The sequence below is a fragment of the Petromyzon marinus genome (genome assembly GCF_048934315.1).
Source record: "Petromyzon marinus isolate PM22_M1 ecotype Great Lakes invasive population chromosome 68 unlocalized genomic scaffold, UKy_Petmar_22M1.pri1.0 chr68_unloc.1, whole genome shotgun sequence".
NCBI classification, from domain to species: Eukaryota; Metazoa; Chordata; class Hyperoartia; order Petromyzontiformes; family Petromyzontidae; genus Petromyzon; species Petromyzon marinus.
Window position 1 is genome coordinate 1075489 of NW_027422597.1, and position 25558 is coordinate 1101046.

The 25558-nt window shown below is 46.3% G+C and overlaps 1 protein-coding gene across 2 annotated transcripts; it reads right to left on the reverse strand.

The window, feature by feature from the left end:
- Positions 1–1098: 1098 nt before the first annotated feature.
- Positions 1099–24617, reverse strand: LOC116958024 (uncharacterized). 2 transcript variants are annotated; one of them, XM_076058095.1, is made up of 10 exons: positions 24523–24617; positions 17311–17404; positions 15251–15379; positions 6756–6872; positions 4952–5074; positions 4172–4260; positions 3747–4035; positions 3119–3394; positions 2522–2700; positions 1099–1989 (listed from the first exon to the last, which is right to left on the reverse strand). In XM_076058095.1, exons 1-10 carry the CDS (start codon positions 24541–24543, stop codon positions 1825–1827), a joined length of 1482 nt encoding a protein of 493 aa, XP_075914210.1. In that variant the 5' UTR covers positions 24544–24617; the 3' UTR covers positions 1099–1824. The 2 variants fall into 2 exon arrangements, with proteins under 2 accessions (XP_075914210.1, XP_032836389.2); XM_032980498.2 differs by having other exon boundaries at positions 6753–6872.
- Positions 24618–25558: the final 941 nt, after the last annotated feature.

Below are 25558 nucleotides of genomic sequence, written 5' to 3' on the forward strand. Positions count from 1 at the left end.
TTCCTGTATACCAGGCGATGTAGTCAACATCTCCTAGCCACCATAGAGCCCCAAAAAGAAAGCCCCTCCCCCGTGAAAAATATTTCGCCTTCTCTTCCATGCTGGTCGGATGCCTTAAAAAAAAAAACCACATCGGAGATAGCCACTGTTTGTCCCACCACGCGCGACCTCCTTTGACACTTCTGGGTGGATAAAGGCCAGAGAAGGGGTACGGGGGAGATGCAAAACAAAAGACTTGCACCGTAACCAGGCACGGTGGTGACTGAGAATATCAGCACGCCCTGCTACCCCCGACCCCTTTTCAACGCAATAGCCAGGGAGAGCTTCCTTCCTCAGTACTGCTGCGATGTTTAGCTGGCGATTACAACAACAACAACAACAACCAGCAGCTTCATCAGAGGATTTGCCAGAATTGTGAAGAAGTCTTCCTGTTTCCGGTCTTAAATAGTGAAGGTAATTTCACCACTGTAGATGACGAATAGAGCAAGCTGATGACATCACCGATGATGACGAATAGAGCAAGGTGATGTTATCACTGATGATGAATACATAAGGTGATGTCATCACTGATGATGACGAATAGAGCAGGGTGATGTCATGACCGATGATGAATACATAAGGTGATGTTATCACTGATGATAATTATGGTAAGGTGATATAATCACCGATGATGATGATGATGAATATTGAGCAAGGAGATGACAATCGCTGATGATGATAATTAATCAAGTAATGCAACTAAGAATTGTAATCTTCTACGAATGTTTTTCGGAGTTGATAACTCGCGGCCATTTTTTTTGTTAAATGGCGACCATGGCCATATCAGGCATCCCCGGCCTGGTAGTGAGGGAGCCTGGCAAAGCGATCTGCTCTGGAAGTGGCAGCGATCTAATGCAAGTGAATACATCTTGCTTGGCCCGTGATTAAATAATTATGATATGTATCGTGATGCTATTTATAAATTAATAAAACAAAGTTAAAATAAGCCAACCGTAACTTAAATTAACCATTGATGAATGTTTGTAATCTTAATGAATAGGACCGATTAATTTGGTCTCCTTGACTAAACCCCCCCCCCCCCCCACGGCAATCATGCACATTCCTCTGCGTGGCTGTCAATGGACAATACCTTTCTTGAATTGGGCAAGGGTTGTTACAAAAACTTGACACGATGGGAGGGAATTACAAAGCGGAGCGGTGCCAGGGAAGAAGCAGACAGAGCAGTTGGGTTCATAAATTATAAAAAATATATATTTTAGTTATCTTTCCAGTACAGGCCCAATGAGCTATACAGTAGCTCTTATTCAGAAGCGACATGGCTATCCGAAACGATAGCTCAACGAATTCCTGTCAACATCATCACGTGGAATTTCATAGCAGCAAAATATTCTAAACGCGTCATGTTGATTCTTCATGCGGAAGGGAAAAGAGGACGACTTGGATGAAAATCCACGTGACCACGGGGAGAGAGATGTTGCAAACTCTAAATAAACAGCAGGCGTCTGGGTCCCGATCGAACCCACGACCTCCCGTCCTGTATACGGGGCAGGGTAATTAACATATCCTAGCCACCGTGATTTGTGCAGTGCAATAACCACTGGACCACAACTACCCCCCACGCACCATTCATCATCATCATCACGATCCATATGGCAGATATCCCCATAGTCGTAGGTGGTGGTTTGTTTCCACTTTCCTCTCCCTATCTTGTCGTGCCAATATGCTAAAGTAGTGGCCGCATCATCTTTCTGGCACCAATCTCGTTATGAGGTCATCGTCAAGCCATTCTCCGTTAGGTCTTCCCTCTCTTTCCGGTTCCACCCATTAGAACTTCTCAAAGACGTTCTCCAGGTCTGGGTAACTTTCCCTGAGGTCCCACAGCGCCTCCCAGAACTGCTTGACCCTGGGTCGCCCCCTCGCCATCACCAGCTCCACCATGTGCTGTGTCGCCTTCTCGCTGCCTTGCCGAGCTTGCATCTCCTTCACGGCCTGCGGGTGGACACACGAACGCAAAGACGCGACGTTCAGAGCGGAACGACGTTTCTGTAGCGATGGCGGTTCTTCAGAGCCGCTTGCCTGCAACACTCCAGAAGCACCCTGTGTTTGCGTTGTAAAGCAGCAGCGTTTATGACAAAGTGTGACTCTTGTAAAGATGATCCGACATGACCAACACTTCCAGATAAAGTTGTATTCCTATTCCCCAAGCTCTCATACTCTGATGGTGCATTGTCTTTGAGTTGTGCACCTTTTGGCGTCTTCTGGTCCAACACCAACGTGAGACGAGGCTCTAAAGAAAGCTGTCTCGGGTGTGGACCAATCAATTTCAAGGACAGTGCCACATACATTATCAGAGTTGTTGTTTTTTGTTTGCGTTCCGACCGCAGGTATTGTGGTCAATGTAAACATGACTCCTTGTAAAAAAAAGGTGTCAGTTTTGTTGCCAGATTAAAACGGTAAAAAACCAATTATCATATTTTGTTACTGGCAAATGAGGTTTCCAATGGTGTTAGTTGGACATTACCCGCACGCTGTTGTCGGTGAGGATGTTCCTGATCTGCAGTTGGGAGAGCAGAGGCGTCAGGTCGTCGCGCAGCGCCACGAGGAGCTCCCTCGTCTTGAAGCGGATTTTGTCTCGGAGGACAAAGTCGTTGTACTTGTTCAGAACCAGGGGGGACTTGTTGGAGAGTCTCCGGAGGAAGTCTGCGGCACCACAACAGGGGGCGAAACACAGCGGCAATTGGCGCCGTTTCAGCCTTCAAAGGTGGATGAGAGCAGGTTGGAGTGCTTTTGGAAAATTGAACAAAATAATGAAATGTAACGTAACCAATGTGCCTGAAGAATAAAGTTTTAATCGGCCCGCATTACCTGCTATGACGTACAAATCAGACACGTGGACACTGACAATTAAAAGGAACAGCACTGCAAGAGCATGAAATAGTACACGGTTTCAAGTTACGTAGAAAAACAGAACGACAGTGCATGGGTTATAGGGCATTGCTTTGTTAATTAATTGCACCTGGGCAGGACATGTCACCAGAAGGAATGATGGCCGGTTAATGCGACAAATGTGGATTGTGTCTGAAATTAAACGTTAATTATAAATGTATTATTTTGTTACCAAGGCCTCCCAGCCACTCCTTGAGTCCAGGATACTCGTTCTGCACGGCCTGCAGGGCAAAGAGCAGCTTGAGGCAGTCGTCATTCCCTCTCTCTTTGAAGAAGTTGAGCAGCAGCTCCGTGCACTCCACGCCATCCCGGATGCCCTTGGCCTCGGTGAAGAGCTCGTTCGGGATCCGTCCCCGACTCATCAGCTGCAGCAGAAGATGCTTGGGCTCTCTGGCGATCCAGAGCTTCAGATCCGACTCCTTATCTCGAATGGCCCTCAATGCCTCGCCTGCGATCGACAGAGGTTCATATGAATTCCACAAGTATCGTTCTACACAGACTTATTTGATTTTTTATTAAAATTAGGCCACGATTGTGAACCAAGGCACAACGTATAACATATTTAGGTTCATATTGGTACTTAAACAGTCAAGTGTGACGTGAAGTCGTTCAGTCACGCACAGCATGACATCATTCCTGTGCGGCTTTAAACGTAGCGTCGTAGTCTCCGATCACTTCCCCGAGGACGAACTCGTGCTGGAAAGCATTACGGAAGCCACGCATATGCATGGTTTTTCTTCCTCGACTCTCACAAAATGGCATTCGATGTCAATACACCGGTGCGTTCACGTGGGTCGTACCGTGTGTCTGAATCCACTTCCACAGCTGCACGTATTGCTTCCTCACAGAGTAGAGGGCGTCCCACAGCGCCTCACAGCGCGCCTCTCCCTGGCTGATGAAGTGGTCCAGAACGAGCTCCACACTCTCCTCTCCGCCCTTGTCGACGGCCGCTTGGTGAACTCGTCGTGGAATCAATTTGAAGCCGTTGAGATGCGCCAGGAAAGCCGATGGATCCGCTCCGATCCAGGCCTTGAGTTTCTCTTTGTTCTCTCGGATCTGTTGCATTGTCTCGCTGCTCTCATTGCTCCTCTGTAGCGTGTGGAGAAGACACGGTCACGATTATTTCTGTCTATCTGGGATGGAGTTTTCAGTGTACTGGTGCACGTCTACACACTGAAACAATGTAGAGTAGGGTCATCATGCCACTATGCTGCGTTGAGTTTACCTGAACTCCATATGGCACCTTGTGTTCATTTCGCATGATATGAACAAGCGGTAGATTTTCATCATGCTCGTTATTTGTATGAGTAGTGTCTGAAAGAAAACAGATAAAATTAGTTAATCACTGATTCATAGCACAGTCGATGCGGTTCTATTGTTCGACACAGAAAACTAAACATGGCGATCTTGGAGTCAGGGAGAACCTTTAAATGTTTCCTATAATTTTAAGATTGGAAAAACCTTAACTGGAATGTAAAGTTGCATAATTTCATAGCCAAGATGAAGATGTCATCACCTGCTGCTAAAGACCATGAACAGACAGTTTTGCGGTCGTTTTTGAATCAGTCCAAATCCTACCTCGATGCCCCTCGGGACCTCGACAATTGTCAACTTCCTCCCTTTGTCACAAGAGCGGTAAGCACACAACGAAGTAACGACGACTCTTCAATTGAGCGTCCTGTCCAACACGACTTTACTCGGGTGTGAAATATTGTCGGATGAGTGGAGGCACGGCAGAGGTGACTGTCACCAGTAGCAACACTCTCCAAGGGACTTTCAAATGACACCGAAGCCAAAGCTCTCAAAAGGGATGTAACTCATTTTCATCATTCTGTGCAGTGGTGTCTGCAGAGAGCATTCAGAGGCAGCTTCGTGCCGAGACGTGATTTCTCCGCGCATTTTAATTAACGTATGATGAGAGTAAAACACATTTTGGCAGATGTATAATTGCAGCCCCAATAGCAGGATGTGATCTTTGGATTAAGCACAGAACGTTGCCACTTACCTGATTGCTTCACCATCGTTTTTAAAGTCAACCCCTTCTGCTTCATGTTGAAGTAAACTATGAGCAACACGAGTGCAGTCAGGACGAAGATGAGGACTGCCGCCAACACGACTGACGTGGAGTCTGAAAATTTTATGAAGGGAAAAAAACAACAAGCTGTGAACAGCAGCTCCCTCTCCGCCTACTTGTCAGGTCTATGTGATACATTGCAATGAATACGAATGCAGTACGTTGCATTAACACAACCTCTATCAAAATCAAACCATCAAATCACTGCTCATAATAAAGGTTTTTGGGTTAGATCGCATTATTTATAAATGTGTCGTAACCCTCCACCACCCGACACGGCCAATCAGCAAAAATAAAAGTGTCACGTTGACAAAAGACAAATAATTCACTACTTTAGCCCACCGGTGTGTTGAAGAGTGAATGTACATTTACAGTTTGAGTTGTACTGTGAAGTTTCGCTGGTAAATACATCCAGCATCATCGGGCAATTCGCCAGAATGGTAAAGCCCTCGCTTGCTCCCGGTTTTATATAGAGCAGCAGCAGGGTGACGTCATCATTGAACTCATATCAGGTGCAGTGATTTGAGGCGGAGGGGGAGGGGGGTATTGTAATTATGTAATCGATTAGTAATCAGTCAATGGTTATGATTAGTAATGAGTTGTAGATTAGTAATTAGTTGTAATGTGTGTTATTGTGATTATATGCTACGTTAGTAATCCGTTAATTAGTATGCGTTTCCCCTATAAGGAATTGTAATATGCATTATTTAATAATACGCCTCCAGGCCGCACTAAATCACTTCTCTTTGCATAATTTCTATAGTTTCTTTAAGCACGAAAATTTTCTGCGAAGGCGCTTTTTCACAGATTATCATCTGCAGCAGTTTCACAGTTGCGGGTGATGTTCTTTTTTTTTTACGATTTGCCTTCCCCCCATAAAGGAACTTTACAGATAATTTCACATTCGAACCACGATGCCAGAACACATGGCATTCTATTTTCAAAACAGGTCCCTGCAGGGTGGGCTGGTAGGAACATTGGCAAAGTAACGTCACGGTGCCTTCGAACTGCGCCTCGCAAATGGTATTCGGCTGTGGGCTGTCTGTGAATTTGCCACATCCCCAAAAGCGAAGTTCGCAAATGAGATAACGTGACTTCCAAATGTTGGGTGCAATAAGACGTAATATCAAGTCTCTGCGCTGTCTATTGCTGATTTTATACACCCCAACAGCACGAGATTTCACTTCGTTAAAGTATTGAAAGGGGACGGACAGACGGACGGACGGAAGGACACATTAATCTATTGCAGGCTGGTACACTCAGTTTACAACCTCGTTCCTACCAGCATAAGGTTACCAGACCACTATAATTCACTGTGAAGCAGATGGCGCATTTTAATTTGTTGAATGCACCAGTCGCATTAACCAGGGTAGCCGATGGGGTTTTGAACTACAAACCTCCGAAACGAGCAGTAAAAGCGCTACTACCCAGTGTGAATATTTGGAGGCAAGGGGACTCCAGTCTAAAACTTGAGCGTAGATAAAATAAATAAAAAATTCGGTGTTCAGTATTGCACAGGGTCGTGAATTGATAACGTCACACGTGGCTGTGTTTGACCATGCATGCAGTTCCTGAAGCTTTCAATAGACGTGAGGTTGAGTTTGAATTTCGTGCTTCTACTGCAGAACGCTTCTGCGGTTTCAGTGGACCAGGCTGTCCCGTGCTCTCCCTGACAGCTGAGAAATCAAACGGCGTGTTGCAGTTGACTTGAGCGGCTTTGTAATCCTACTACTACCTGGGGTTTGCAACTCCTGAGGCACACAAATTCCCAAGTCGTCGTCTCTTTTGAGGCCCTCTGCGCACCGACACACCGTGTCCTGGGCCACGGAGCAGTTCACAGCCGCCTCCTCGCCTGCGATTAGGAAACAACAACAAAAAGCATCCCAAGGGGGGTGAGAGGTGGTGGTTATATCGCCTAAATATGAATGTCGTGTCGTCATTTCAAGTTTTCAAGTTTTCATTTTTTAGGTATAGAGCCCTGTGAGCCACGCGGCTCTTGAGTCGGGTACAACCGCAACAAACAAAACATGAACAGAGAAACATCTTAAAGCGACGACGCGCAACAGAAGCATCCTGGGATGAACCTGCAAATCATCATCGTCATGAAACCTGCCACCACCATCCGACACAGCCAATCAGTGGAGGGGTTTGTCACGTAACACAAAAACGTTGCCAATTAGTTACTAGTTTCAGTACTAACCGGTGGGTCAACTCCGCAAGAGCCACGATTCCCCACAACCCCTCCCCCTGAGCACGCACACACACACGCAGCACACACGCAGCACACACGCAGCACAAACACACACAGCACACACACAGACACACACACACAGCACACACACACACAGACACACAGACACACACACACACAACACACACACACAACACACACAGCACACACACACACAGACACACACACACACGCAGCAGACACACACACACAGCACACACACAGCACACACACACGCAGCACACACACACACACACGCAGCACACACACACGCAGCACACACGCAGCACACACACACACAGCACACACACACAACATACACACACAACATACACACACACACCACACACACACACAGCACACACACACACAACATACACACACACACCACACACACACACAGCACACACACACACAGCACACACAACATACACACGCACACAGACACACACACAGCACACACACAGCACACACACACACACAGCACACACAGCACACACACACGCAGCACACACACACGCAGCACACACACACACACAGCACACGCACACACACACACGGAGCACACACACAGACACACACACACACACGCAGCACACACACATACACGCAGTGTCCCGGCGGGGGATCGCTTGGCACAACGGGTTTTCATCCGAAGGGCCCCTAGGTGGGAAGTCCCGTGGTTTCCCGGTGCCAGGAGGTTGGCCGACCCTCCCAGGACAAATCACCTTGGTGGCGCCCCTAAACTGGATTCAAATTGTAGGGGCGCACCAAGGTCCACCGGGCCAGCTGCGATGAGTTACGCACGACATCGGCAAAAGGGCTGGGGTGAAATGTTAAGTGAGCAGAGCAGACAGTGAGGGTGGGTGGGGGGGGGATCCTAGTGCCACCGACCAAGTACACACCGGGTGTGTATTTTTGCCAGCCGAACGCCCTCCCAGATATTAAACCGGCTGTGTCAGGAATTAATGGCCACGGGCGCAGAGACAATGGCCTGAACAATAACGTAACGTAACGTGACGCTCCACGTGAGGGCGGAGAATTCTTTGAAAATTTACCGGTAGGCCGCACGATCATCTGCGCAGGCTATAACGTTAACCCCGGATGGGGTTTTTTTTTTTTTTTTCCCCGAAATCAAAGGGCCGTTAAAAAATGGGCGAAACCCGAAACTTGTTCAAGCGAGTTGTCTCATCCCCGACCCGCCTGGGCCGCCCAGACCGACTCCCCGCCCGCCTCCTCCTCCTCGAGCCGCCCGCAGCGCCCGCGCGACGCCGGCAGGGTGCGTCCGCGAGGTCCGCGACAGGGCGTGTGAGTATCTGGGGGGGGGAATTGGGGAGCGATGGGAGAGGCTCTAGCTCAGCGTCGGCGCAGTGTTTGCGACTCGAGTGTGCGGGGTCGTGCATGACCACCCGCCAGCGTTTGTGCAGTCGCCTTGGCGCCGCCGCTGTAGTGTTAACGGTGGGCCGTGCGCGTCGCAGAGTGGAATCACCAGCGGGAGAGTGGGCGTTGCGTGGAATAGCCCCATGTGGCGGTGAGCCAGCCCATTTAGCTGGGGGCCCGGCGGTGAGCCGATCGAGGCCGTGGAGGAGGGAGGGCGGTGGGGTGGAAGCCGGCCCCCGCGGCCACCTCCTTTGAGGCTGTGAAGACGGCAGCGGTTTGCAACGCGGCCGATGGTTTTGGATTGATGGCCGCGATCGCCGGGCCCCACCGAATATTCCACGCGCTTCATTGCGCATCAGGTGGCCGCTTTGGCCATGCCCCGTCCTGATTCGGTTGATGGTCGACCAGCGGCAGCGTGGATGGTTTGAAGCCGGGAGGCCGACGGAAGAATCCTGTACGAGAAGTTTACTACATTCTTAGTTTTATATATATTTTATTATTTTGTTGTTTCCCTTCAACGTGACTTTACCGAAAGAACTAAGAATATGAATTACTGCAGTCACGAAAGCTTTAAATCGAGAAGTTTACTTTTGATGTCGGCCTCAGTACAGTCTTGCATGCGTCTCTTGGCTTGATTTGTATTCGTGGCATGGAAGTCGTTGCCTGTGAATAAATCCTGCTGCGTCTCTTGGCTTGATGCACGATGCGAGTAGCCAGACTGTTTAGCGTGGCCCTTGGAATCGGCGAGGATTTCCATCATCATAGCCCCTTGTGTCTCGAGAAGCAATTCTTGTTTGCGCCTTACGAGGTCAGCTGTAGGTTTTGCAGCGCCTAGAATGACTTAGTAGGCCAATCCTTGAGTGGCAATCCTTGCCAAAGCAATTGCAAGTGAATGCGGTGGCAGCTCCAGAGGCGTTTGTTGCTTTTTCTTGACGTCGCTCCCTCTTGGTCTGCCAAGCGGTGCGTCTCTTCTCCTCGCCTCTCCCGAGGCCCGTCTTCACAGCCTGCTGCCAGCTGAGTCAGTCGCCGGCAGTTTTCTCCCAGTCACTTGGGTTGATGTCGCAGCTCTTCACGTCCCGTTCACAGACATCTTTGAAGCGCGGGACCGGGCGACCAGCGGCCCGTTTGCCTGATGCCAGCTCGCCGTACAAGACATCCCCTTGGGTATTCTCTCACCCTGCATGCGGTGCACGTGTCCAAGCCATCTCAGGCGCCTACGACTGAGTAGAGAGTACATGCTGGGAATGTTGGCCAAGTTGAGAACTGAGGTGTTGGGAATGCGATCTTGCCATCTGCTATCGAGGATGCGCCTGAGACATCGGTGGTGGAATGCGTTTAGTCGATGTTCTTGATGGGCGTATGTTGTCCAGGACTCAGACCCATAGAGGAGGGTGCTAAGGACGCAGGCCCGATACACTTGTACTTTGGCGTTGAGCGTTAGGGATTTGTTCTCCCACACTCTTTTAGTCAACCTGAACGTAGCTGTTGACGCCTTCCCAATGCGCTCGTCAATCTCTGTGACAAGGGACAAATTGTAGTAGGTGATGGTAGAACCCAAGTAGGTGAAGTGCTGAACGACTTCCAGGGTGTGGCTCCCAACATTTATGGAAGGGGTGTCTCTGATATCCTGGCCCATGACATTGTATCTTTTTCAGACTGATTGTCAGGCCAAAGTTGTTGCAGGCATTGGCAAGGTGGTCGATGAGTGTCTGCAAACCTTGTTCCGTGTGAGGATGTACCCTGGAATGTTCAATTGTAGAGTGCCGCTTTTCTCCACACGTCTCTTGGATACATTGAGGATGTGAATGTTTTCTTGCCGGATGATCTTTGTGAGGATGCATGTTTCTGCACGGAATAGGCTCTCAACATTTAGCTGGCATAGACGAACCGATGGGGCTGATGGAACTGCTCGTCTGGCCCCGAGGAGGAGCTTCGTTGCCAGGCTCTGTTCTTTCCGCTGTAACCTCAGAGGTCGACTGGCGACAGACGGCTTCCTTAGTGATGTCGTTCGTTATGAACTTTGGTGTGGACTTCGTTCCACGTGACAGGGTGGGCTGCGAGAAGGCTGACATCACCCGCCGATCTTAGAAGCTGCAGAGGTTTGAGTCTGGACAGAGTTTGGATGGGCGACCACCGCACAACTGAAAAATGCCAAAAAAGTTTTGCCTACTTTTCGACATTCCTTCGGTTTGCTGAAAAACCAAATCAACCGGTGCTTTTTTTGGCCACCTGACAACTTGAGTTTCTTTGTCGGGTGGTGGTGGATTTCAGGTTTTTTTTTTAAATTGGCTTCATACCAACACTATGTCACTTCAAAAAGAAACTTATTGTGAGCAATAGTGGTAGTAAAAGCGTATGTACACAGGTAAAACAGTCGCTACAGGCTGATGCATGGGCTTCATTATAGGCAGTTCATAATTTTTATTTATTTATTGTACTATGTGCCCACGCCTGCTTCTACCTTTCCCAAACCTGAAGTATGGTCAAATAACTCCAGTTAAAATAAAAAAAACAAGATATTGGCACTAGAAATATATTGCTATAGAAGATCACTCTGCTGTGTCTAAGCTGCTGTATCCAAAGGATTCGCTAAACTCTTTTATATATATAAAAAAGTATCTGCGCGTGCGTGCTTGCGAAGGATTTGTCTCTCAACCGGTGGGGTTCACGTTGAAAAAAAAAATTTGACGGGCAGCACGCCCTAAGCCCCACCGTGGGCATAGCCTAATTCCTTTCTCACGTCCGTCACCTTTACATTAGTTGAATTAGCGATGTAGTGGCATTTAGCTTTAGCTACTTATTTATGGCGTGACTTCGACCGTACCAACTCACGCCAATTGGGTGGGTGGGGGGGGGGGGGGTGGACCCTACCAAGTGATGCGTGTTCGGTCGAGCTCACATTTTGTTTGACGCGTTGAACATGCAATAAATATACACATAGCCCTGCGGCTATTTCTTCACAGTGTGATGTCCTCTTTACCCCTCCCCCTCCCAACACAATGCGTGCAGTTAATACTACAGAGTCCGTAGCTAATACTATTATAGTGTTATATATCTTAGTTCTTTCGGTAAAGTCACGTTGAAGGGAAACAACAAAATAATAAAATATATATATAAAACAATATATAAAATAATATATACATATTTTATTATTTTGTTGTTTCCCTTCAACGTGGTGACTTTACCGAAAGAACTAAGAATATGAATTACTGCAGTCACGAAAGCTTTAAATCAAAACTATTATAGTGCTTAGATAGCATTATTGTTGCACGGGCGGGGGGATGGTGGAGGGGGGGGTAGCGGCCCAGCCCCTAGCCTGCCAACGTGCCACCTCCGCCGGCTCGGCAATGTAGGTCAGGACGGGGGCTCCACACGGGACTAGGCCTCACCACGGCTATGGTAAGTACAAGTTTCCTTGCTTCTTACGCTACAATCACGCACGTACAAAACCGTTGTTTTATTCATCACCTTGGAAGTATTCTATTATTTTTGTTCGTGTGCTCACAACAAGACGATGTATTACTTACTTTCATCTTCATTATTTGTGTGAACTCGCGTTCAAATATCTGCTTTATTGTTGTGTGAACTCACGTTCTAATACACCTACTTTTTTAAAAATATCACTTTCCTATTATTATACTAGTTCTCTTCACTTACAGCTTTCGTGACTGCTGGATTTCAACATCTTTGCCTCTTTCTCTTACGTCACATATCTACAAACATTTCAAGTAATTTTGCATTTATCACAATGCCATACACACCATAGTGTGTGCAAACAACAATTGTTTTTGCTTTGTAACTTGCCCATTAATTTCATCTTCATTATTGTTTCAACTCACGTTGAAATACCTTCCCATTATTACATTACATTACCTCTTTATGCAAATATAACCTTCCCATTATTACATTACTTCTCTTCACTACAGCATTCGTGACTGCAGGAATTCATATTCTTTGCCGCCCGGGTAAAACTACATGGCCGGGAGTTAGAGCCATTCCCTCAACACCTTCGACTGCGACAGGGATGTCCTCTGGCTTCCACATTATTTTACATATATTTTTTTTACCACGTACTTAGTGAAGCCTTCAATCTGCTACAGATACAATGGGAGGCTGATCGATGCCCGGGTGCCGTCAAGGGATGCCTCCTTATTGCACAACCATGTTATGTATGCCCATGATATGGTAATTGCTGCTCACTCAGAGGACAAGTTGGAGGCCCTGCTGCTGAACCTGGAGCTTGCCACTAAGAGGTGGGCCCTTGCCATCAGCCCCACCAAAACCAAGCACCTGCCTTGGTTTTTTGTACCATTGGACACTCCACCCCAACAACTCCCAATTGGTGATGGAGAGTGGAGAGTTTGCCATACCTGGGCAGTGTGCTCATTACCGTCTCCGGTTTGACAGGAGAGGTCTCACTCCGAATCAGTCCAGCAGCAATATCTTATCATCGGTTGTGTAACGCTGCATGGAAGCTACCTGGTCTGTCACTCCGCACTAAGCTTCAGGTCTCCTCGGCCACAGTCATTCCCTCCCTTCTCTACGCATGCCAAACATGGACCCCCCTAATGGAACATCTTAACCGGTTACAAATATTTATGCTGGCCTGCCTACGATCCATCCTGGGCTTAACCTGCAGGCTGGATTGTGTGAGGAGCTCACAAATCCTTAAAGGCTGCGTTGGCTGGCCCATGTAGCGCACATTTCCAGCCACCGCATGCCTAAACAGCTTTTGTTCAGCCGGATCGTGGGGGATAAACGGGCGCAACACGGGCTAGAGAAGAGATGGAGTGATGTGCTATAGGAGGATGTGCAGCTGAGTGGACTTGCTGATGACTGGTACCAGTGCTCTCAAGATCGGCCTCTGTGGAGAAGGCTCGTGAAGGACGCTACTGGGCAGTTGGAGGCATTCGCCTTCCAACAACAACGGGGGGCAGAGGAGCGATGCTCACAACAATGAGCGGAGCGCCGGGTGGCTAAAGCACAGCAAGTTGGCACAGTAGGGGGCACAGGTGGTGCATCAGCCAGTCATCTCAGTCATCTCAGCCAGTCGACCTGTGGCACCTAGGTCTGCCCCGTCACCTCCTGCCAGCAGGCATTCGACACTTCACGTGTCCTCAAAGTGCACCTAGCCTGGCACAAGCGTCGTGGTGATGTCACTTAGTGCCGAATGGCGGTTCTTGTTGTTGTATGGTATTGTGTGATTTTTTTACACTTTTCATTATTTTTCTATCCGTGTAACTTTGCCAAAAAGACAAAATCAATGTACATTCATAATGTGTTGTGGCTGAAACGTCGTGATTTTTTATTTTGATTTAAAGCTTTCGTGACTGCAGTGATTCATATTCCTGGTTCTTTCGGTAAAGTCACGTTGAAGGGAAACAATAAAATAATAAAATATATATAAAACAATAAAATTCTCACGACGTTTCGACTGTAACACAAACAGTCATCATCAGCGTGACTTTACCGAAAGAACCAAGAATATACATTAATAAAGTTTGTGTGCAGACAACAAATGTTTGTATTAAATTTTGATTTAAACCTTTCGTGACTGCAGTAATTCATATTCTTAGTTTTTTCGGTAAAGTCACGTTGAAGAGAAACAACAAAATAACAAAATATATATAAAACAATAATGATGACCGTTTGAGTTATGGTCGAAACGTCGTGAGAATTTTTTATTGTTTTATATATATTTTGTTATTTTGTTGTTTCTCTTCAACGTGACTTTACCGAAAAAACTAAGAATATAAATGTTTGTATTATTTTATTATTAACTTGCTCTGCGTTCCTTTTTTTTGGTGTCAAATCATCTTCACAGAAACCAATTTTTTCAATAATCACCTTGCTAATATTACAATCATAATGTTTGTGTGCCGACAAATGATATTATTGTTCCTTGCTTCTTCCACTAAACTCATGTACATAGAAAGCGTGTCTAAGTCGATGTGTGTGTGTCTGCCTTTTTCGCCCGGGCAACGCCGTGTACTTACCGCTAGTATAGAATAAAAAGGTTGCATTGTAGTATAAGACAACATGATGATGATGCTGATGCTGATGATGCTGATGATGATGCAGGGAGCGATGAGAAGGAAATTGACACTATTTGGAAAATGGAAGGAAATGGAAAGAGAGGAAGACCTAACAGATAACGGCTTGATGACATCGCAAGAGGGCGTTGCCAGAAAAATGTGCCACGACTTTAGCATATTGCCACAAGACGGAAGGTGAAAACATCAAATGACGATATTTTCAGTGAACACATACTACCATGGGCTATCTGCCCATGGATTGTAATTATGACGATACACTACACTACTAAACACTACACTACCAAACACTACACTATTGCACTATGCACCACTGCAATACGCTCCGCTCTACACCACTCATAAACTACAGTAGTATACACTACACCACTATGATGTGGCACTACAAGATAGGAAATTGGAAACGACCAATGATGAAATGTGCAGTGTGACCACCTACTACGGGCTCTCTGTCCATGGATCCTGACGATGATGAAGCAATATCTATGCCGCATGCAAGAAGACACAATTCTGAAACGCACAATGCATGGATAGGGGAAACGCCTACTCTGCTGTGCTGACACTCACCTGGTCCACAGCTGCTGCACCACGAGCACACCTTCTCCTGGTTGTCTCTGTCCATGAATGTGCCCTTAGGGCACGACTCACACATGGCAGCACGACCATTAGCTATGCAGTCCGACATCTTGTACATCCCTGAAGGACAAAGGAGTTGTTGTTAGAACACAGACAAAGATCTCCCTGTATAGCCTTTAACAGACTCTTGGGGCAGATGCTCTACCGCCTTTTTCTCCACCGGTGGCGTTGTTTACACACTGCACCAGGTAGTCATTTGAGTCTGAGTCGACCTAGGGGAGGCCCAGGTCCGGTTCAGATAATCGTCAATGGCGTTGGCCCTGAGCTGGAATTCAACACTGGTCACCGGGTTGGTAGTGCAGCGCGCTAACCGCTGCACCAACGCTCACACACACACACACGTGATCACAAGTTGGTTTTGGGAGTCACGGGCTGCACTGACTGTCAACCAGCGTTTAAGTTATGTGACGGGCAGTGGCTCAACTGAACACGAATTTCTTCAGTCATCATCACGATCCATGGGTTTTCCACCGCACATTTCGTCGTTTGTATCACGCATTCCTGAGCCTTGTCGTGCAAATACGGCGAAGTAGTGGCCACCCGCATGGGACGTGGGCAATCCTGCCTCTCCCGCTGGCATTATTATTTTACTACTATTCGCGTTAATCTGAGCTACTTTTAAGCTGTCTTTGATTTTTTTCAAAGTTCACCACTTTATTAACTAGTTATTAATATGTTGCGATTTCGTTTTTGTCAAGAGCTTCTTACTTACAAGCTGGTGTTGCCGCCATCCCTCATCGTCTCCATACACAGCCTGCCCAAGGGATCATGTTTGCAATAATCACAACACAAGAGTTGTACGCCTTTTGGCGTCTTCTGGTCCAACACCAGTGGAGAGACTAAAGGGGCTCTAAGAAAAGCCGTCTCGGGTGTGGACCAATCAAATCCAAGGACAGTGCCAATATTATTATCAGAGTTGTCTCTTTTTTTGTTTGCATTATGACTGCTTGTGTTGTGGTTATTGCAAACATGATGCCTTGTATAAAGGTGTCAGTTTTTGTGCCAGTTAAAAGGGTAAAACATATTACTATATCTTGCTACTGGCAAAGGAGGTCTCATAATGTAAATGCTCACCCCGAGCCCTCAATACTCTGATAGTGCGCTGTTTTTGAGTTGTATGCCTTTTGGCGTCTTCTGGTCCAACACCAGTGGAGAGACTAAGGGGCTCTAAGAAAAGCCGTCTCGGGTGTGGACCAATCAAATTCAAGGACAGTGTCAATATTATTATCAGAGTTGTCTCTTTTTGTGTTTGCATTTTGACTGCTTGTGTTGTGGTTATTGCAAACATGATCCCCTTGTATAAAGGTGTCAGTTTTTGTGCCGGATAAAAAGGGTAAAAACCCTAATACTGTATCTTGCTACTGGCAAATGAGGTCTCATAATGTAAGTAACAACAACACACTTATGCATTTCTTGTCGTTGTTCATCCGACGACACATGTGCGTCCAAATAGCACACCTGTCAACCCATATGTCTTACCGGGAAATTGAGTTTTCAGGTCCATACAGCGTTCAGCCGTTTCAATACAAGCAATTGTAGTGTCTATTTGTTGGTGTTTTGTTCGTTGTGATGGGATTTTGTCCTTTCAAATCTTAACGTTTATCCTACAAAGGGGTGACCAATAAGGTCTGAATTGACCTGTAATAAGGTAAGACATTGAGATAAGAGGTTGACAGGTATGAAGTAGTTTCAGTTTCCCTTTGATCCCTGCCTGCATCATCATCATCAGGTTGTCTTCTATGGCGCTACCTTTTTAATTGACTTCTACGTCGGTCAACTCTTTGACGCAGCAAGTATCCACCTCGACAGCAATACATTTCTCAAGTGGCAACATCTCTCATTTCTCATTTCTCCAGTAACCACCAACCCCATAGCCTAGAATGCAGTGAGAGGAGCTGACTTGGGTGGAGGAAAGGAAGCATCCGGTCACCACACGTTGTCACTCCACAGAGGCGCGTAGATCGGAAGCCTCCGTGTCTGTGTTGCTTTACCTGCACGGCACAGCTCACAGCAAACTCCTTGCGGTGTTTTGTAGAATCCATCGCCGCACTCCCCGGCGGAGGACAGTTGCTGCGGGAAAAGCATCTGCAGGGGAAGATTCGCGGCGGAATTGAGCGGCTGATTGTAGAGGGCAGAGCGACAGCTGCAAATTTCACATTCAGACGGAGCCACAGAGGCGAGTTCACTCGGCTGCACATGGGCCAATTCGGGGGCTCTCTCCCCCCTCGCCTTGCCCATTTTAAGGGAGGGCCTCGTTTGTAGTTGATGAGAGAGGCACAAAAACAAAGCGACCACCCCCCCCACCCACCGCCCACCAGGATGGCCCCACACACACTGCCGCATGCTGCGAGGGGGAAGCGCTGGTGGGGAGTGGTGGCGCAGCGGTTAGCGCACCGCACTGTGAACCCGGCGACCCGGGGTTTGATCCCCGCTCACAGCCATCACCAGTTACGATTGTCTGAACCGGTCCCGGGCCTCCCCCCCCCAGGTCGACTCAGCCTCAAACGAGTACCTGGTGTAGCGGTGTGTGAACATGTTGCCGCTAGGGAGACAAAGGTGGCCACCCACTTCCCTCGTGTGACGTTACCGGCCTTCATAGGAGCTCGCCGACAGCACTTGCCCCGACAGTCTGCTAAGGCTATACGGGGAGTCGTTACCTTTGTCGTTACCTTTGTCGTGGTCGGCGCGTGGGCAGGGCCACACCCCACGCCCACGTGCCAATGATGATAAGCACTACTACACCGTACCAGGTCTATCTGTGTGTTTAGTTTGTTGTTGTTGTTGTTGTTAAGGCTGAGTCGACTTCCGGGGGATGCAGGGTACAGGTACCAGGTGGTGGTGGGGTGGGGGGAGGGGTTTCTCGGAATTTTCCCGAGATTGCAATCTCCGGACAGAATTCATTGAGTCTAGATGGAATGACACGTGGCTAAACATTCATCGGCGTCAATCAATGATTGATTATAATCAATCTGCTGCCTGATGAAGGCCTTACCCGAAGCCGTCTCAAATGTTTCACGGCTCTGCGATGCAAAGGATCCGCCAAACGCCGCGTTTCCAACATTTGGACGTACTTGTACCCCTGCTACTTACTCCGTGTTATTTTACCAGGCAAGGTTCACAATGAGTTGCTGTGCAGATTTGATTTCAGGAGCGACCTGGTCGTCACAAATTGATAGAAGCTCAAGCAAGAGGCGCAAAGCATAAAGCTACGCATGGAGACTCATAGAGATGCATAGAGACCCATAGAGACCCATAGATACACACAGAGACCTGTAGATACACACATAAACCAATGGATACGCATAGAGACACATAGAGATACAGATACCCATAGATACACAGACACCCATGAATATACAGAGACCTTGAGAGATACAGATAGCCAAAGACACACACAGAGACCCATAGATACACACAGAGACCCACGGATACACACAGAGACCCATAGATACACACAGAGACACATAGACACACACAGAGACCCATAGATACACACAAAGACCCATAGAGACACACAGAGACCCACAGATACACAGAGACCCATAGATACACACAGAGACCCACGGATACACACAGAGACACATAGACACAAAGAGACCCATAGATACACACAGAGACCCATAGACACGCACAGAGACCCACAGATACACACAGAGACCCATAGCCCCACAGAGACCCATAGATACACACAGAGACCCAAAGATACACACAGAGACCCACAGATACACACAGAGACCCACAGATACACACAGAGACCCACAGATACACACAGAGACCCATAGATACACACAGAGACCCACAGATACACACAGAGACCCACAGATACACACAGAGACCCACAGATACACACAGAGACCCACAGATACACACAGAGACCCACAGATACACACAGAGACCCACAGATAAACAGAGACCCACAGATACACACAGAGACCCACAGATACACACAGAGACCCACAGATACACACAGAGACCCACAGATACACACAGAGACCCACAGATACACACAGAGACCCACAGATACACAGAGACCCACAGATACACACAGAGACCCACAGATACACACAGAGACCCACAGATACACACAGAGACCCACAGATACACACAGAGACCCATAGATACACACAGAGACCCACAGATACACAGAGAGACCCACAGATACACAGATACTTATAGCCCTGCCACTCCGCCCCTGTTCGTGACCATCGGCCACAACGCATCACAGCGCAAGGCACTTCATTCATTAATTTTTTAAAAATCCTAATCTGGTTGTCAACCTGTTTTTTTGGCCACTTGTTGAATTTGCATTTCAAGCCGAGTCGTTGGGACCCCACCCTTGCCTGTCGCCCCAACGTGGTTCTGAGAAATAATGTTAAGGGGCCGTCCATAAATGACGTCACGCGATTTTGGACGATTTTTTTAAACCCCCCCCCCTCTCGTCACACGACGTCACAAAAAGTCATACACCCCCACCCCCTCAAATATGACGTCATAAAGCTCTGACCCCCCCCCCTCAAAAATAAAACACGCTTCAAATCGTATTCTTAGTTTTGAAAGGGAAACAACAAAATAATAAAATATATATAAAACAATAAAAAAATTCTCACGACGTTTCGACCATAACTCAAACGGTCATCTTCAGGTGTGTTGGTTTGCATAAATTTATTTTTAAACGGCGCATTTAATTATTTATAAAAAAAGTTAGCGCCACGCGCAACGATTTGGCAGTTATAAATAAATGCGCCGTTTAAAAATAAATTAATGCGAACCAACACACCTGAAGACGACCGTTTGAGTTATGGTCGAAACGTCGTGAGAATTTTTTATTGTTTTATATATATTTATATATTATTTTGTTGTTTCTCTTCAACGTGACTTTACCGAAAAAACTAAGAATACGAATTACTGCAGTCACGAAAGCTTTAAATCAAAATTTTACGCTTCAAATCGCTTTAAACTATTGTCATTGTAGTAGTTGCGTATTTAATGTGGCGCTGCACTCTGATATTGTTGGTAGAAAACATTTATTTAAAAAAGTCTATTTAATTAAGTATAACGTTTTGTTTATATTTATTTATAAAGTTGCCGCGTTTTGATGTGACGTCACATTTCTGAACCCCTCTACCCCCACCCCCACCCCTCGTCACACATCGTCACAAATGTCTGACCCCTCACCCCCAAGGTGCGTGACGTCATTTATGGACGGTCCCCTAATTATAATCAACATCAAAAATATTTTTTTTTTCACGAAATCGTCCAAGTGTTACGTGCGGCCATACGCCAACCCTTCAAAGTAACCGCTTGACTCTAGGAAGCCCGCAAGCGTTGTTTGACGGTGGATGAGTTCACAAACGTCTTCAATACATCCTTCCGGGCTGCCGTACGGATTGACGTTTTTTTGATCGCGAGTTATCTTACAGAGGAGACTGCAGACTCCAAATCCGCAGCAGCGAGGGCCCCGGGGGGGAATCGAGATCGAAACGACGGAAAACCTCCCTGCATCCCAGGTGAGGGCGATTCAATCACGCCATCGTGGCTGAACCAATGGGAGCGGGAGTGCAGAGTTTGACGTCACTGACCTCATGGCCACCCAGGTGTGTGGGCAGGGTGGTGACCTTTGAGCTGCCTTAGTGGACGGGTGTTTTTGTTTTTTTATCGCCGGTCCAAGTGTCCAAGTGTCCCCGGGGGGGGAGTTGTAATGGCGGGCCTCCGGGTGGGTCGGCGAACAGCCTCATCGGGGGTTGACGGCTCATCGTGACGCCGGTTTTGCTCTCGTCCTCCTCCTCGTCCTCGTGGTCGTCGTCGTCGTCGTCGTTGTGAATTGCCGGAGAAAAGTCACGGTGCACGATACGTAGACGTCGCGAGTGGCGTCGCCGTTTCGTCAGCGAAGTTGAGCTTGCAGGTCCATACGGCGTTGAGCTCTTGCTCAAACAATGCTCTTCATATTCGTTGGGTCTTTCGGTCAAGTCACGTGGATAGGTTCAAAGAAAATAACAAAATAAAATTACGAAAAAAAAAGCTACGACCACGTTTCGATCACAACACGAGCGATCTTTTATTTTGTTTTTTTCCTCCTGATGGCGATCGCTTGTTATTTTCTTTGAATCAATCCACGTGACTTTAACGAAAATACCCAAAGAATGTGAATTCCTGCCATTCACGAAAGCCTTATTTAAGTCAAGAAAAGCCTTATTTAAGTCAAGAAAAGCCTTATTTAAGTCAAGAAAAGCCTTATTTAAGTCAAGAAAATCCTTATTTAAGTCAAGAAAAGCCTTATTTAAGTCAAGAAAAGCCTTATTTAAGTCAAGAAAAGCCTTATTTAAGTCAAGAAAAGCCTTATTTAAGTCAAGAAAAGCCTTATTTAAGTCAAGAAAATCAAATATTGAGCGTGGTACAATTCGAGCCGTAAAAAAAAAGGATTGTTTAAAAATATATTTACATTTTTTAATGATACAACACAGTCTTGTCATCAGTATGACATAAGTATACCAAGTTTTCAGTCGATACCACATTGGGAAGATGTTTGAAATTGAGTTACAAGATTTGAGGATACAACAGACAGTAAGTTAAATAAAAGCGTGTATAAAATGTTTAAAATATATATTTTTAATTTTAACGATACAACACAGTCTTATCGTCAGTATGACATAAGTATACCAAGTTTTCAGTCGATACCACATTGGGAAAATGGTTGAAATTGAGTTACAAGATTTGAGAATACAACAGACAGTAAGTTAAATAAAAGCGTGTATAAAATGTAAAAAAATATATCTATATTTTTTTAATTTTAACGATAGAACACAGTCTTGACATCGGTGTGACATAAGTATACCAAGTTTTCAGTCGATACCACATTGGGAAGCGGGTAAAAAATTTAGTCACAAGATTTTTTGAGGATAGGACAACACACTGAGTGAGTTAAATAAAAGCGTGTAGTAATAAAAAACAATGGTCTTTTTGTGTTTCTCCCACCTCATTGGACTTTGTCGTATGAGCTGTGAGATTTATGAGGGCATTGGGTGAGCAACGAGGTCTGAATTGGTCTGTAAAATGGGAGGCGCTAATAAGAGGTGGACATGTATTGGTATTTTTCCAAGTAAGTAAACGATCCGGGTTTTCTCGATTTTATCAACTGCGCCATCTCTGCTGCTTGTTTACGTTCAGTCGGCTTCTTCTTTTCTCTGCCGACTTCTCTGGATTCATCTGAATAAAATCTCAATCGCGGAATGAATACCTGCCAACCCCTTATCAGTGCCCCTCCCTACCTTATTACAGATCAATTAAGACATTATTGGTCACCCCCGTGCCCCCTTATAAATCTCAACGTTCATCCTACAAAGTCCCATCGCAAGGGGAGAAACTCAAACAACTAGACAATCACCACCACTGCACTCACAACTAGTACACACACCGCTACTGCCTGCATCAACTCCTAATCAGTGCCCCTACCTACCTTATTACAGACTAATTAAGACCTTATTGGTCACCCCCGTGCCCCCTTATAAATCTCAACGTTCATCCTACAAAGTCCCATCACAATTAGAGGTCTGAATTGGTCTGTAAAATGCTAATTCCTTTGTCAAGGCGCTTTGTTTCCTCTCACACAGCTTAAAGGTCGTGATCTGAACGTGGCTTTTTTAACTCCAGCGCTGTCCTACCAGACAGTCTCGTCCCCTTCACCTGATGAAGGCCGCTTGTATTGTGGCCGAAACGTCGTGAGAATATTATTGTGTTATTTTATTTTATCAATTTATTATTTTATTCTCATTCTACGTGGTGGTGGTGACTTTACCGAAAGAACCAAAGAAGAAAAAAACAAATACTGTGGTTTTTTTGTTTTGCCCGTAGCGAAACGGCTGTATGCTGTGTGGACCTGAAAACTCAATGTCCCTGTAACAAGATCACGGAGCGATTCGTATGAATAGGGAGTACACGGTATGTATACTTGCTCTTGTTTCTTTCAGTAAAGCCACGTAGGTAAAGCAAAATAATAAAAACAAATAAAATAAATAAACATAGAAATAAACTAAAAGATATTAAAAAAATAAGTTAAATTAAATCGCGACGTTTCCATGGCAACACAAGCAATCGTCATCGATGATGATTTGCTCGTGTTGCAACGATGATTTGCTTGTGTTGCTACCGAAAATCGTCATTTTAATTAGTAATCTTTTATTTTTCGATTTAAAGCTTTCGTGACTGCAATGATTCATCTTCTTTGGTTCTTTCGGTAAAGTCACGTAGAATGATAATAAAATAATAAATTGATAAAATAAAATAACACAATAAAATTCTCACGACGTTTCGGCCACAACACGAGATGAAGGCCGCTTGTGTTGTGGCCGAAACGTCGTGAGAATATTATTGTGTTATTTTATTTTATCAATTTATTATTTTATTCTCATTCTACGTGACTTTACCGAAAGAACCAAAGAAGATGAATCTTTTATTTTATTTATACCTTTCTTCGCCTACGTGACTTTACCAAAAGAACCAAGCGTAAGGATGCTTGCAGTCACGAAAACTTCAAATCTACAATAACCCGTACGTGTTGACAGTTGTGTAGTGGGGTTACTTTCCAACAAAGAAACACGACCGGTTGGGTACTGAAACTAGTAACTCATTGGCTACGTTTTTAGTGTTACCTGACAAACCCCTCTTACTGACTGGCTGTGTCGGGTGGTGGTGGTGGTGGCTTGCACGACGACACAACATTAATAATCACGCGATATAACCACAACCTCTGCCCCCCCCCACCCCCCCCCAAAAAAAATTATATAAAACTCTTACGGAAGTGAAGTACAGGTTGCAATTACGCTCCAGAAATCTTGATTTGAAGCTTTCGTGACTGCAGGAATGAATCCATACTCTTTGGATCTTTCGGTAAAGTCATCACGTAGTTGGAAAAGCAAATAAATCACGACGTTTCGATCGCAACGCAAGCGGTGTTTCGAGAGAACCCATGGGGCCCCAAAGAGATCCGGAGATCATCGTCACGTGGAGAAAAATCCACGCGACCATATTGTCGAGAGAGAGAGAGGGAGAGAGACACGCAAATTCTAAATAAACAGCAGCAGCAGCAGGCGTCGTCGGTCGGCATCGAACCCACGACATTCCCTGTGTACCAGGCGAGGTGGTTAACATCTCCTAGCCACCACCGTGACGATGACGAAGGTGAGTGAATGAGGAGCGGTTGTCCTCACCATGAGAAACAGACGGAGCATCGCTGTCCAGGGGGTCGTGAGGATCTCCTGCCACTCGTCACGGACTCCGCTCAGTCTCCCAGTCGCTCGCCTCACTTTGCTGGCCGCCTGTCATGTGCGTCGAGTGTGAGTGTCTGAGTGTGTGTGAGTGAGATTTAGTGTGTGTGTGAGTGTGTGTGAGATTGAGTGTGAGTGTGTGTGTGAGTGAGATTGAGTGTGTGTGTGTGAGTGTGTGTGAGATTGAGTGTGAGTGTGTGTGTGAGATTGAGTGTGTGTGTGTGAGTGTGTGTGAGATTGAGTGTGTGTGTGTGCGAGTGTCTGTGTGTGTGTGAGTGAGATTGAGTGTGTGTGTGTGTGTGAGATTGAGTGTGAGTGTGTGTGAGTGTCTGTGTGTGTGTGTGAGATTGTGTGTGTGTGTGAGTGTCTGTGTGTGTGTGAGATTGAGTGTGAGTGTGTGTGTGAGTGTCTGAGTGTGTGTGAGATTGAGTGTGTGTGTCTGAGTGTGTGTGAGATTATGTGTGTGTGAGTGTCTGTATGTGTGTGTGTGTGAGATTGAGTGTGTGTGTGAGATTGAGTGTGAGTGTCTGAGTGTGTGTGAGATTGAGTGTGAGTGAGTGTCTGAGTGTGTGTGAGATTGAGTGTGAGTGTCTGTGTGTGTGTGTGAGATTGAGTGTGTGTGTGAGATTGAGTGTGAGTGTCTGAGTGTGTGTGAGATTGAGTGTGAGTTTCTGTGTGTGTGTGTGAGATTGAGTGTCTGAGTGTGTGTGAGATTGAGTTTGTGTGTGTGAGTGTCTGTGTGTGTGTGTGAGAGATTGAGTGTGAGATTGAGTGTGAGTGTGTGTGTGAGATTGAGTGTGAGTGTGTGTGTGAGATTGAGTGTGAGTGTGTGTGTGAGATTGAGTGTGAGTGTCTGTGTGTATGTGTGAGATTGAGTGTGAGTGAGTGTCTGAGTGTGTGTGAGATTGAGTGTGAGTGTCTGTGTGTGTGTGAGATTGAGTGTGAGTGTGAGATTGAGTGTGAGTGTCTAAGTGTGTGT

Coding starts and splice junctions, on each gene's coding strand:
- LOC116958024 (XM_032980498.2), bottom strand. CDS start 24,543: ATGCTCCGTCTGTTTCTCATG. Junction 15,380..17,310: donor CTGTGAGCTGTGCCGTGCAG/GTAAAGCAACAC, acceptor TTTGTCCTTCAG/GGATGTACAAGATGTCGGAC. Junction 4,261..4,951: donor AACGATGGTGAAGCAATCAG/GTAAGTGGCAAC, acceptor GTTTTCTTTCAG/ACACTACTCATACAAATAAC.